Here is a 12,614-nt window from a genome sequence, read left to right as displayed (position 1 = left end):
AGGGGCTGTGGCAGAGTCATCTGGGTCTCCAGCGCCCCCCGCCTCCAGCCCCCAACCCGAGGTCTAGCATTGCCCTGCAGACACTAAACATGAATGAGCAGTGGGAAAAGGAGGCCTCTGCCGCTGTTGGGGGCAACTGAGTCCCCACCGATGCTGTGGCCCCTGTTTGAAATGTGAAGGGTTGAGGTGGGTGCTTCGTCCTTGCAAACCCCAGGAAGAAAAAGCCTTTGCAGCAGCCAGAAGGACTGAGGTCCAAGCACTTCCTTGGACTGAGGGTGGTGAACGAGCGCTTCAGCTCCCGTTTTCACCCCCTTCCATTGTTAGGGCTACTTTTCCTGCTAGGCAGGGGTGAGGGGAGGGTGGGGTCTGATGTAGGCAGAGCCCTGCCCTGCTCACACCTGCCCTCCATGGAGAACAGCAGTGAGGAGCAGAGTGAGGGTGCGCAAGGTCCAGACCTGCTGGTCTCAGGCCTCTTCCTTCTTTTTTTTTAGCCATGTCGCACAACATGTGGGATCTTACTTCCCTGACCAGGGATTGAACCCATGCCCGCTGCATTACAAGTGCAGTCTTAACCACTGGGCCCCCAGGGAAGTCCCTCAAACCTTTTTTTTTTTTTCCCTCAAACCTTTCTTGCCAGGGCAGCCTGTGTCCACCTGCCAAGGGAGCAGGAGTCCCAACTCCAGAGTGCTTGTGGGAGGGATGCTAAGCCTCCTGACCTCAGGTGTCTTCTCTGGAGGCATTAGCTCCTGGGCTTCCAGCCCCAGGAGACCTTTTCCTGGGGGTGTGACGTCCTCAGCAGGGCCCCCACCCCCCAGGCCCACCTCTGCCAGAGATGTGAGGTGGGGGGGGGGGGTGATGGTGAATGTAGCAGTCAGGCCAAGGTGGTCCCAAGGTTACCTTGACCTCTTGGTTTTCACACCCCCGTGGTCTCCTCCAGGGCTCAGTCAGAGCTGGGCTGCAATGATGACAGAACATGGTGGAAAGGATGGTACATGAATTCTGAGGCTAGAAGAAAAACAATTTGTTTTTTTTTTTAGGTTCTGCCTTGGTCCTTGAATCGCTTACTCTGGGGAAAACCAAGCACTTACTGTCAGGACATTCAAGCAGTGGAGACTCATGCGGGGACAGGCCGGCAGCCAGGCCCATCTCGCCAGCCTTGTGGAGGGGAGCACCTTAGAAATGGACCCTCTGGTCCCAGCAGAGGCTCTCAGATGCCTCCAGCCTCCTGAGAGTCTGAGCACAAACTACTCCCAAATTCCAAACCACAGAGACCAAGACACACAGATGGACTGTTTTAAAGCCTTACGCTTTGGGGGCAACTTGTTACACAGCATTAAAACAACCCCTCTTGCTCTCAGGGTGATTTCCTCTCATATTCTTGTTCTGCCTCCTTGGAGCTCCAGGCCGGTGTTCCCCCAACCACGGTACAGAGAAGGGAGGCAGGAGACGTGACCCCGGATCAGCATGAAATCAGACAGCCATCAGCCAGCATCATTTGTTTTTTCTTCCGTTTTAATGAACACTTTACAAAGTACAAAATATACTGTCTTTTTGGGGGGAACATTAGGTACTTTTTTCCTCTCCGTCATACAGTACATGAATCTCGAGGGTTTTGTGTTTCTTCAAGAAAGAAAGAAAGCGTGAGGGCCCTGGGCAGGGCTGCTCTGTTCTCCCCGCGCCCAGAACGTGGGACAGATAGATCTAAGTGCCACTGGTACTGCTGGTGACCCGGGGTGTGCCAGACCCCCAAGGCAAGGCCCCGGGCAGGGCAGAGGCCTCTCTGAACCCCGCTGTGCAGCCAACATCCACTCACCCCCGTCTTGGGATAACGGAAATGGTTTTGGCAAAGAGCAGGAGGAGGACTTGGGGTTTTGTTTGCCGTTAGCCCCTCCACTCCACCTCCAGTTTTGGAGCCAGTGCTGCCCAGCTCTCCCTGGACCATTTTCTGAACAAGATAAGCTGAAGCAGTGGACAGGAAGATGCACTAGGCTTAGCCTCTGCCCTGGGACCTGAATTTGGCCTGTTTTCCACAAGCTCCTTGCCCCCCACTCTGGCCTTGTTGGATGGACGCTCTCTGTGGATGAGCCCCAATAGGCAAGAGGGCACTGGCCCCCAGAACCTCTCCTTGTAAATACTGTCTTCAGGGCTGGCTGCTTCTGAGGAGTCTGCTGGGCAGATCTAGCCCTTGGGGCTGGCTGCATGGACCACCGGGCCTCTGCATGGAGCAGGGCCCCATGGGGACACCTCTGACCTCTCCCCAGTGTTAGTAGTTCAGTCGTGTCCGACTGTTGGCCACCCCATGGACTGTAGCCTGCCAGGCTTCTCTGTCCATGGAGTTCTCCAGGCAAGAACACTGGAGTGGGTTGCCATTTCCTCCTCCAGGGAACCTGCCCAACCCTGGGATCGAACCCGGGTCTCCCGTGCTGCAGTCACACTGCCGTCTGGGCCACCGGGGAAGCCCGCCCCCCTCCCCAGAGCGGTTTTAACAAAGTCAAGGGGAGTTCAAGGCCTGCCATCCCCACCCCTTCAGTTCTGCATGTGTCCCACAGTAAGAATATACTGAGGCCTTGAAATACTGAACGAGTCAGTCCTTTTGCTCAAATTTGGGCTCTGCAGGTGTGTGCTCCCATATGCACCAGTGTTGACACAGCACACGTTCACACTCACATGCACATTTACACACGTGTGCCCACAACACTGCTCTGACTCCCAACACTTCTCACTCTCACAGCCTGCCCGACCGAGAACCAAGAGCCACAAGCCCCCTCACCTCCAGGCTGCCCACGGAAGCCACAGGCCAGGCCACAGGCTTCCACCTCCATCACAGGCCACTCTGGGGCCTTCAGCTCCAAGGGCAGAGGCTGCCTCAGCCCACAGCTTCCATCCTCCCCTCCCAAGAAAACAGGCTTTCCCGGAGGGTTTGGGTTTCAAAGCTGAAGGCCATAGCCCACCCGACAGCTTTCTCCCTTGGTCTATGGAAAAGAATCCTTTTGCTGCCTCTAATTTGAAAAATGAAAGAAAGGAAAAGAAACTGGAGTGTAAGAAAAGCTATCTAGCTATACCAGGGCTCAACTCCCCTCACAAGTTCCCAAGCCTGCCCTCTGCTGGGCTGACCACCGTCCGCCATCTTGGTCAACCAACAGGCGCCATCTTGGTCACGCCCCTCCCAGGCAGCCTCTCTGAATAGAGCCTACTGCCCACTCCAGGCCTCACCCTTGCCTCAGCACAGCATCCAGGAAACCTGAAAAGCCAAAGCCCCTGTCTTTCCACTGTTGGGAGACCCCACTGTCCTCCCCCAAGCTCTGTCTTCCAAGTCAACAGCTGACTCCACTCCATGGCGGCCATGACAGTGGCGGGCTGACGACTCCCCGGCCCTGGCTGGGCAGACACACTGGCGGCACTTCCTTTCTACGCCCCTACCATTTTCACTCAGGGAAGTGGCCATACACCTTCGTCAGCCACCACCCGGAAGGTCCCCAAGGTCCCCACTCTTAGCTGGGGCTGGGACGGGCCCTGGTTGTGCCCACATCCTGATCCAGGGACTCAGAAAGGTGGCCGAGGGTGGCTGGGAACTGTGGCCGGAAGGCGCTGGTGGTGGGTGGGCAGGTTCATCTTCAATCATCAGGCAAACGGTGCCCTTGGCTTGGGGTCGGGGCCTGGCCCTTCCCGTCACCCCGGAGCCTCCTGTTCCGAGCTCTGAGGCCTCCTCCTCTGTCACCTCCGAGGGGACATGCCCCAACTGACCATGCATCTTCTGGACACACCACACTGGTCACCAAGGCCGCGCTGCCCGAACGGGGAGGTTACAGTGGCCAGCTCCAGGTCACCCGGTCCCTCCCTCCCCACCAGGGGCCTGGGGCCTGGAGCTGAAGGGAGGGGGAGAATGCTGGTGCTTGGGGGGTTCTGGGACCCCTGAATCCTGGGGAAGGGAGGGCTGTGAGCCTCTCCTGCTTGGATGGGTGTTCTGGGTGGAGGGCAGTGGGGAGGGCACCAGCTCCTAGGGGGCTTTGGAGACCCTCGTGGAGAGAGGGGGTGTCGAGTGGGCACTGCTGAGTCTCTGCTGGGCCAGGACTGGGGCTGAGGTGGAAAGGGGTTTCTTAGGAGCCAGGGGAGCCCAAGTTGAGTGTTGAACCAAAGAGGCAGATTTTCATTAACAGGGGGTGGGGGCAAAGTGGGGGGTCTCGGCTCCCCATCTCCCTCACCCTCCCTACCTTAACCTCTCACCGTGTTCACGGATGAGGCAGGTGAGGAGTGATGGGGCGGTGAGACGGTTTGAGCGTTTCTTACCAGGGAACAGCGCACACTTGAGACACAGCTGGGACCCTGGTGGCGGCTCCGGGGCTCCATGCTCAGTGAGCCCGAGCCAAGAGCGTCTCAGCTCAACAGGGCCCCTTTGGGCCGCCTCCCTGTGGGTCTGGAGACCCCTGGGGGTAGCCAGCCAGTGGGGTGATCACCTTCTCTTCCCCCAGACTGCTGGACATCAAGCCACTGGCTCACGGGCACATAGACACCGAGGATGCTCTGGCCTCCCCGCATGGCAAGAGGATGGGGAGGGCTGGGAAACAGAGGGCGGGGTTCCCAGCCCGTGGGTTGGATACACACCAGTGTAACCCGGAGAGCCAAATCCTTGCACCAACCCCTCAAGGAAACAACATCCAGGGCTTCCATCTCTTTCTCGGTTACCCGGGGCCAGTCCCCAGGAGGAGACCCGAGGAAAGAACCTGTGGCTTCTAACCTTGCAGGTGAAAGAAATCCGGTGATGGAGGTGCTGGGGGGGGGAGCAGACCTGGACGGAGCAATGGCGAAGGGGCTGTTCCTTTCCAAACGCGCTTCCCCTTTATGGCCCTGTCCCCAAAATAAAACAGGGGTGTCCAGGGGCCTTGGAAACAGAACTAAAGGGAGGGGCTGGATCCCAGCTTTCAAAGGAGACTCGGGGAGGAGGGGGTAGGGACCCTCACCCCCACCCGGGGGCTCTGTTCTCAGTTGCTGGTCTGATTCTCTCAAGGTAGGGTCGAGGCAGCCAGCCGGTTTCTCTGATCATCGTATTGCCTATATACTTGAATTAAAAATACACGGTGGCTCAAAACGTGCCTGTGTGCACGGCAGACACAGCGGGGCGGAGGCCCTCACGCCCACACATACACGCACACGCGTGTGCACGCTCACACGGTATATATTAACATATATATTGCTCAAGTATATATGCTATTTACAGTATATATCTATATCAACATAAAACACAGGTATTTATATGTGTGTACAATATACGTCCTAGGGGGTCTGGGGGGGATCACACGCTTCTTGGGGTCACGGGGCCGACACACTAGCTCGGCGGGGAGGAGCGGCGGGGGAGCGACACGGGGAGGAGCTGACAGGAAGGGGTCTGGAGGGCACGCCACAGGAAAATCGAGGCCTTCCAGGCACAGAGGGGGTGCTCAGGACGTGCGGGGCTGCCCTGCCCATGCGGTCACCCCGGTTTTGGAACCAGCAAACAACTGACATGTTTTGGTTTTTCTGGAGTTTTGTGCAAAATGACTTCCAAAAAAAAGGGTTCCGAGTCAGTGCCTGGGCTCTGAACATCTGTAAGGATTCAGAGACAAGACCTCCAACACCGGGTGGGTTTCCAGGGCTCAGGGGGTCCCACGTCGCCTGGAGAAGGGGGACAGTGGGGCTTCACCCAGTCAAGAGAATGGCCCCTCTCCTCCCAGCTTCTCAGGGACGGCCCGGACACCACCACCAGCTGGGGAGGAGGCAGGGGCGTCGCCCTGTTCTCTGGGGCGGGGGCTGATCTGCCACCTGGCTGTCCGTCTCCCCACAGCCCGTCAAAACCTTCCTCTGAGGCTTAGAACCACTCTGCCTTGGCAGCTCTGTGTGGGGTGCCCCTGGGGACCCCTGGATCGTAACTGACCTCTGCTCCCAGCTGCCTGCTCTGAAGGGAGAGCCAAGGCCCCTGGCGGCAGCTCCGATTCTCAGGCCTGTCCCTGAGCCACAGGGTGTTAAACCAAGCGATGTCACACTTTGGGTCCCGATAGCGTCGGCAGGCCCTGTCCCCTGAAACTATTGCCAGCCGCAGCCTGGGTAACAAACACATTAAATAGGAAGCTACAAGGTACGGTTTTCTCTATTAAGGCTCAGATAAGCTGCCTCCCAGGTCAAGTTCTCATGAATGCCACGGTCCCTGGACAGAGGGGTGGGTGGGCGGGCGAGTTGGGGGCAGGGGCCTTCCATGTTCCCCCACAAGCGGGGCAGGGAGAGGAGGGCAGGACGATGGGGGAGCCCTGTGCTGGTCTCGTTGATTGCTGGGGAGGTGGGGGTGACCTAAGAAAACCCCAGCTCAGAACGCTGGGGATGCCCCCACTTGGGGAAAACCGAGGCTCTGCCAGCCCCAGGAGGGTCCAGGGAAAGCAGATGGGATAGGAGCTGTTGCCCCAGGCTGGTGGGTCTCCTGGGAACCACCCCCCCACCCCCCAGGATGAGCGCTTGTGGTAGGGAGGGTCTGGACAGGGCCTCCTTGGCAGTCTTGCTGGGAATCGGGGTACAGGCCCTGTGGTTGGCAGCCAAGGAAGGTTCTGGGTGGCCGAGGTCCCCCCCAGCTCAGGGCCCCACCCTCAGAGCCTCACCAGCACAGGATTAGAGAGCCGCCCACTGGCCTCCACTCTGCAGGGACCAGCCCAGAGCCGATGGGACCAGAGACCAGATGGGGTCCAGAGCCCCCGCCCTCATGAGGGCCTTCCCTGGCTCTATGAACTCGGCCCTGCTCAGCCAGCCCCCCAAGATGACGCGAGAATTGGTACCCCAGTGTCCCAGAGGCACCAGCTTCCTTCGGCGTTTGCCCTTGGCCATGGGTGAGGCTGGACGAGAAGGTGGGTCAGCGGAGAAGCTCCCTTGGCCCTGGACATCATTTTCTGGAGTGAGGGTGGGGGAGGAGGAGAGGGCGTGCTCTCTGGAGGGTCTGGGGGCTCCAGGAAGGCAGGAGAAGGGCATGGGGAGGTCTTGGCTTGGGTCCCAGGCCTGGCGGGGTCAGCCATCAGGGGGCGTCTCCTAGAGACCCCGCCTCTGGGGGCCCCAGGGCCGGTTTTCCAGTCTGTTGAGAAATACTGCAAGAAGAGTCTTCAGGGTGGGGCGGGGTCCAGGCCTGGGGGGGCGGATGGGGAGGAGCGGAAGGGGCCCTTTTAGTGCTTCTCTGCTTGGCTGACTTTCAGGGCGCTGATGACGCCGTTGATGTTTTCTTCCGGTACCTGTGAGGGGCGGGAAGTAAACACCTGGGAGCCGCCGGACCGGGCCTCCCCTGCCCCGGGGTGGGTGCCCGACACTCACCAGTGCGTGGTCGAACTTGAAGGTGCTAATGTAGTAGGCGGGGATGTCTGCGGCGGCCAAGGGCTCGGAGATCTGGGCCACGATGCCGCACTCATCTGGGGACAGAGGCGGGGACCACGCTCAGCCCTCCCCGCTGTTGGCACCCAGCGCAGCCTCGGCTGTTCCCCGACAGGTCTCTCAAGCTCCTGCTTTTCTGCCTGGTCTCCCGGGGTTCCTGGCTGGACCCATAGGCCCCTCTGGTGGTCGTACAGGCCTCGTGCCTGCCCTCCTGGTGACTGTCTGTCCTGCTACGTGGTGGAGACTGGTTGTGTCCTAAGATTCTTAAACTACAGACACATTCACTTTTATTTCTATAAAATAAGGCGGGAGGGAGATGAGGGTCTAGAATGGTGCCTTTCAAACAGTGGCCGGTGACCTGTTTGGGACATGAATTTAGAAGGCTGGTGACTAGTGCTTTAGAAAGCGACAATAGGGGACTTCCCTGGTGGGTCTGGTGGTTAAGAATCTGCCTGCCAATGCAGGGGACCCAGGTTCGATCCCTGATCTGGGAAGATTCCACGTGCTGCGGGGCAACGAAGTCCTCACACTGCAATGAGTGAAGGCCAGGAGCCAGTGCTCCGCAACTAGGGACGCCACTGCAATGAGAAGCCTGGACACTGCGAGTAGGGAGTAGCACCTGCTCTCTCCAACTAGAGAGAGCTCTCGGGCAGTAGCACAGACCCAGTGCAGCCAAAAATAAGCAAATAAAACTAACAACAACAACAAAAGACAACAGGAAAGGGAAGGGCCAAGAGCTCGGACAGCACTGCCGTGAGTGCAGTTTTGTGAAATCGTAGAGCTGTTTAGCGTATGTGTGTGCTGGGCTCTGATGGAAAACACATTTCCGGCAAACCATGGTCAAAAACATATGGCGTCTGCCAATCTAGAATCTTTCCGATTCTCAAAAAGTTGTTTTTCTTGCAGGGCTATTTTTAATTATTTTTGGCCGAGGTGGGTCTTCATGGCTGCACGGGCTTTGCTGGAGTTGCAGCAGCTGGTGGCTACTCTCCGGTTGTGGTGTGTGGGTTTCTGATTGCCGTGGCTTCTCTTGTTGCAGAGCACGGGCTCTAGGGCGCGTAGGCTTTAGGAGCTGACACTCCCACGCTCTAGGGCACCAGCTCAATAGCTGTGGCGCACGGGCTTAGTTGCTCCTTGGCATGTGGGATCCTCCCGGATCAGGGATCGAACCTGTGTCTTCTCCCTGGCAGGTGGATTCTTCACCACTGAGCCACTAGGGAAGCCTTGCAGGGCTATTTATAGTTACTAGCCTGGCGTTAACACCCTCCACACTCCAGAAAGGCAGGTTCCACTGCTGCTTCTTATATGCCAAATGCCAGGACCCCTGGTGCCTGCCCATGAGGCCACTCAAAGCAGCACTCAGCAACTACAGATGCTAAGATGATTCGCGTTTCATTCACTATCCCACCTCAATTCTCCCTTCATCCTGACTTTCTTTTTTCTGTAATGTTATTATACTGGGTGTGCTTTGGTAAACTCTAAACCAAAACTGGGAATAAAAAAACAAGCTGATACGCATGGCTAATTATTAGAGAAATACATATAAAATGACAATGAGGTACCACCTCTCACCCCAGTCAGAATGGCCATCATTAAAAAAAGTCTACAAATAACAAATGACGGGGAAGGTGGTGGGGGGAAGGAACCTTCCTATAATTAATGGTGAGAATGTAAGTTGGTGCAGCCATTATGGAAAACAGATACGGAGGTTCCGCAGAAAACTGAAAGTAGAATTATCATGTGATCTAGCAATCCCACTCCTGGACATGTATCTGGACAAAACTCTCAATTTGAAAAGAAACACGCGTCCCTATGTTCACAGCAGCCAAGACGTGGAAACAATCGAAATGTCCACTGACAGATGAATGGATAAAGAAGATGGGGTAGGTCGGAGTACTATGGAATACATCGGAATATACAACGGAATACGACTCAGTCGCAAAAAAAAAAAGAAAGAATGCCATTTGCAGCAGCAACATGCATGAACCTAGAGATGATCACTAGGAAGAAAAATCAGGAAAGACAAGCATCCTATGATATTGCTTACATGTTGAATCTAAAATATGATACAAATGAACTAATCCACAGACTTCCCTGGTGGTCCACTGGTTAAGAATCCGCCTGCCCATGCAGGGGACATGGGTTCAATCCCTGCTCTGGGAAGACTCCACGTGCCAAGGGGCAAGTAAGCCTGTGTGCCACAACTGCCGAGCCCACGAGCTGCCACTACTGAAGCCCCAGTGCCTAGAGCCCATGCTCTGCAACAAGAGAAACCGCCACAGCGAGAAGCGGGAGCACTGCAACTAGAGAGTAACCCCTACTCAGTGCAGCTAGAGAAAGCCCGTATATAGCAACGAAGACCCAGCCCAGCACCCCCTCCCCCCAAAAAACTGTACTCACTTACAAAACAGAAACAGACTCACAGACACAGCAAATAAACATGGTTACCAAAGGGGAAAGGGGGTCAGTGGGGGGATAAATTAGAATGAGTATGGGATGAACAGATACCCACTGCTACACATAAAACAGTGTCGAACCCCAGGGGCTCACCAAATCCCAGGGGCTGTCCTCCAATCCGCACCATCTTCCAGAGCTCCCCAGATGCGCTCGTGAACAACAAATTACTAGGAAACCTTAAAAGGGAGCAAGAGATGTCAGCCCCCAGATGCTGAGAGTGCTCCCTCTGCCAGCTCCCCCTGGAACGCTCCCTGTTGCGGGGCATTGATGCTGGGCTGGAACTCAGGGGCCCCAAGGACCCTCCAAGCCCTCAGCCCATGCGCTCTGCACCTTCCTCCTCCAAGGGTGGGTGGGGTGGGGAGCAGGACGGCAAAGCTGGGATTGCGCTTTGGAACAACTGCCCCCTTTGCTCAGGCTGGTCAGGGTACCCCTCCTCAGCTCCAGACTGAAGGGATGGGGTGGGGGTGTCAACCAGCGCTGGATGGCGCTGGGTGACTCGGGGCCTTCGTCTCTGAGTGGCCTGTCATCTGTAAGGTGGGGCCGCTCACCTGCAATGAAGGGCTGGGGCGGGGACTTGTTAGGACCAAGTGGGTAACGGGCCCATTGTCCGCTTCCACCCAGGGCCCGGCTCACCTCTGTTGGGTCTGCACATCCATCACCAGGGAGATGTAACCCTCGATGAGGGAGAAGGAGAAGAAGCGGATGTGGTCGCAGTCATCGCCGGACACCAGTGGGTCCTTCACTCTGGAGGCCGGGGGAGATGGTGAGGGGTGGAGTGAGGGATCCACTGCACCCTGACCCGCACCCGGCCCACCTGCCCTGCCTATTAGCTACTGGGTGTCCAGGCAGGCACCGACCAAATCCTTGCTCTGCCCCTGCCTTGCTGGGGGACCCCTGAGCCACTGCCCCTGCGTTGGTCTCCACACCGGTGAGATGCAGGTGATTCCACGGCATTCACAGGGGTGAGCACCGCACTTCACAGTGTGGAACACCCAGCCAGCCCTCTGCAGGAGCTATACTTGCCCCTTCCAGGACAGGGTTTCTCTGTCCCTGTGTTGGCCAACATCTCAGGGCAGTCTGTAGTCACTGCCAGCTTGCTGGCCTCTGGCCCCACCCCACTTGGTGTTGGCTGAAACTTAAAATCTGCCCTGAGGAAAAATGCAAAGTTGTCGTCCACCAAATGAAAAAAACCTGAGTCCCTGGCTCTTCAAATGACTGGGCTTGCCCAGGAGCTCAGGGGACCCTGGGGTGTTCATAATAACATCTATATGTGGGCCTGGGGTTTCATCAAGTTTTAGGGTTTGCAATGAATCAATTCTCCCCTTTAAGAAAGGGGATCTGGGGTAGAGTCATGTAGCTCTTCTCAAGCTAGCTCCCAGGGCAGGTCTGTGCCTCCTCCCTCAGATTAGCTCCCAGGGCAGGCCTGTGCCTCCCCCTCAGACTGGGGCTTGTAGGCAGATTCGTGTCTCCTTGGCCCACCCTGCAGCCCCTCACCCCCGAGGCGGCCCTACCCGTTGGAGTAAAACATGACGTCCATGAGGAGTGTGGCAACGGTGGGCAGCGTGTCGGGGTCCAGGCTGGTGACACAGAACCTGTTGCTCGGGCTGGACAGGGGGTGGATGACGGGCCTCTGGACTGTGGGAGCACAAATACAAGGGATGCTGAGGGCAGGAGGAGAGGAGGCGGCAAGGGGCCTGGGAGGAGGGTGGGGTGGTCAGCCAGCAGCTGCTCTGGGGAAGTCCGATGGCAGGCTCTGAGACCCGGCCCTGGTCACTTTTGCAGCTCCCAGCGGCCCCTGCAGCTCTCCTAATTCTCTGGACTCACCCCCCAGACCCCTGGGCCTTTGCATGTGCCATGCCATCTGCCTGGAAAGCCCTTCCCAAACTTCACCACCTATCGTATTAGCTCCTACTTGTGCTGTAAGTTTTTCAGCCTGAGAGTCATTGCCTCTGGGAGGCCCACACTGATACCCCGCGCTGGGTCAGGAGTGGCTCCTGGCCGTTTCTGGCTGTGTCCACATCCGTCGCCCTTTGGAGATCCTGGGTCTGAGGACTGTTGAACCATGTGATGCCTGGCCCTCAGTCGAGGCTCTGAGAATGGGGGTGCCCTGGGGCAGGACCTGGTCTTTTCCTGAAGTCTCTCTGCACAACCCTCCCCTCCCTCAACTCACCCATCTTGGGCTTCACAAAGCCGTTGGTGATGCCGAGGTTCTCAGCTGCCACTGTCTCGCCATTGACGACCCGCAGGATGGTGAACTCTGATGACAAGGTGTGGGTGACAAAGGGCAGGTCCCGCTCACGCACCTGGGGACGAGGAGTCAATGAAGTGAGTGTGCCGTGATCCCCGCATGGAGTGGGGCTGGGGGCACCGGCCCCTTCACTCTGAAATTCTGTGCCCAGAACCAGCATCCCCCTCCCGGCCTCCCGCTGTTCTGATTGGGACAGGGGCACGTGGGACCAGGGACCTGGGACCCGGTGCACGTGACTCTCCAGGGACAGAGGAAGGACCAGAGGGGAGAAGATGCTTCACTGAGGGCCAGGACGTGTGGGTCCATGCCCCACTCCCTTTAGAAAGCGGGCCGGGCCTGCCCCTGCCCCTCCTGGGCCCACACCCTACAGGACAGCCAGCCCCATGGGAGAAAAGCATGAATAACAGTGGCCAGGAATTGCTGTCGGCTCTGTGACTGCACAGTGAGATCAAACTAGTCCATCCCAAAGGAAATCAACCATGAATATTCATGGGAAGGCCTGATGCTGAAGCTGAAGCTCCAATACTTTGGCCAC

At 57.4% G+C, this 12,614-nt stretch overlaps 1 protein-coding gene across 1 annotated transcript in view; it reads right to left on the bottom strand.

The window, feature by feature from the left end:
- Window positions 1–1,494: 1,494 nt before the first annotated feature.
- Window positions 1,495–12,614, bottom strand: part of CASTOR2 (cytosolic arginine sensor for mTORC1 subunit 2) — a 54,467-nt gene continuing 43,347 nt past the window's right edge. The window contains exons 4-9 of the mRNA XM_061153367.1: window positions 12,002–12,134; window positions 11,343–11,466; window positions 10,465–10,575; window positions 9,925–10,007; window positions 7,318–7,412; window positions 1,495–7,238 (exon numbers count right to left, since the gene is read on the bottom strand). Coding sequence (XP_061009350.1) covers window positions 7,173–7,238; window positions 7,318–7,412; window positions 9,925–10,007; window positions 10,465–10,575; window positions 11,343–11,466; window positions 12,002–12,134 — 612 coding nt within the window. The 3' untranslated portion in view covers window positions 1,495–7,172. The remainder of the gene's footprint in view (window positions 7,239–7,317; window positions 7,413–9,924; window positions 10,008–10,464; window positions 10,576–11,342; window positions 11,467–12,001; window positions 12,135–12,614) is intronic.

The sequence above is a fragment of the Dama dama genome, chromosome 10 (assembly GCF_033118175.1).
Source record: "Dama dama isolate Ldn47 chromosome 10, ASM3311817v1, whole genome shotgun sequence".
Lineage (NCBI taxonomy): Eukaryota > Metazoa > Chordata > Mammalia > Artiodactyla > Cervidae > Dama > Dama dama.
This window is presented reverse-complemented; position numbering and strand designations above follow the sequence as displayed.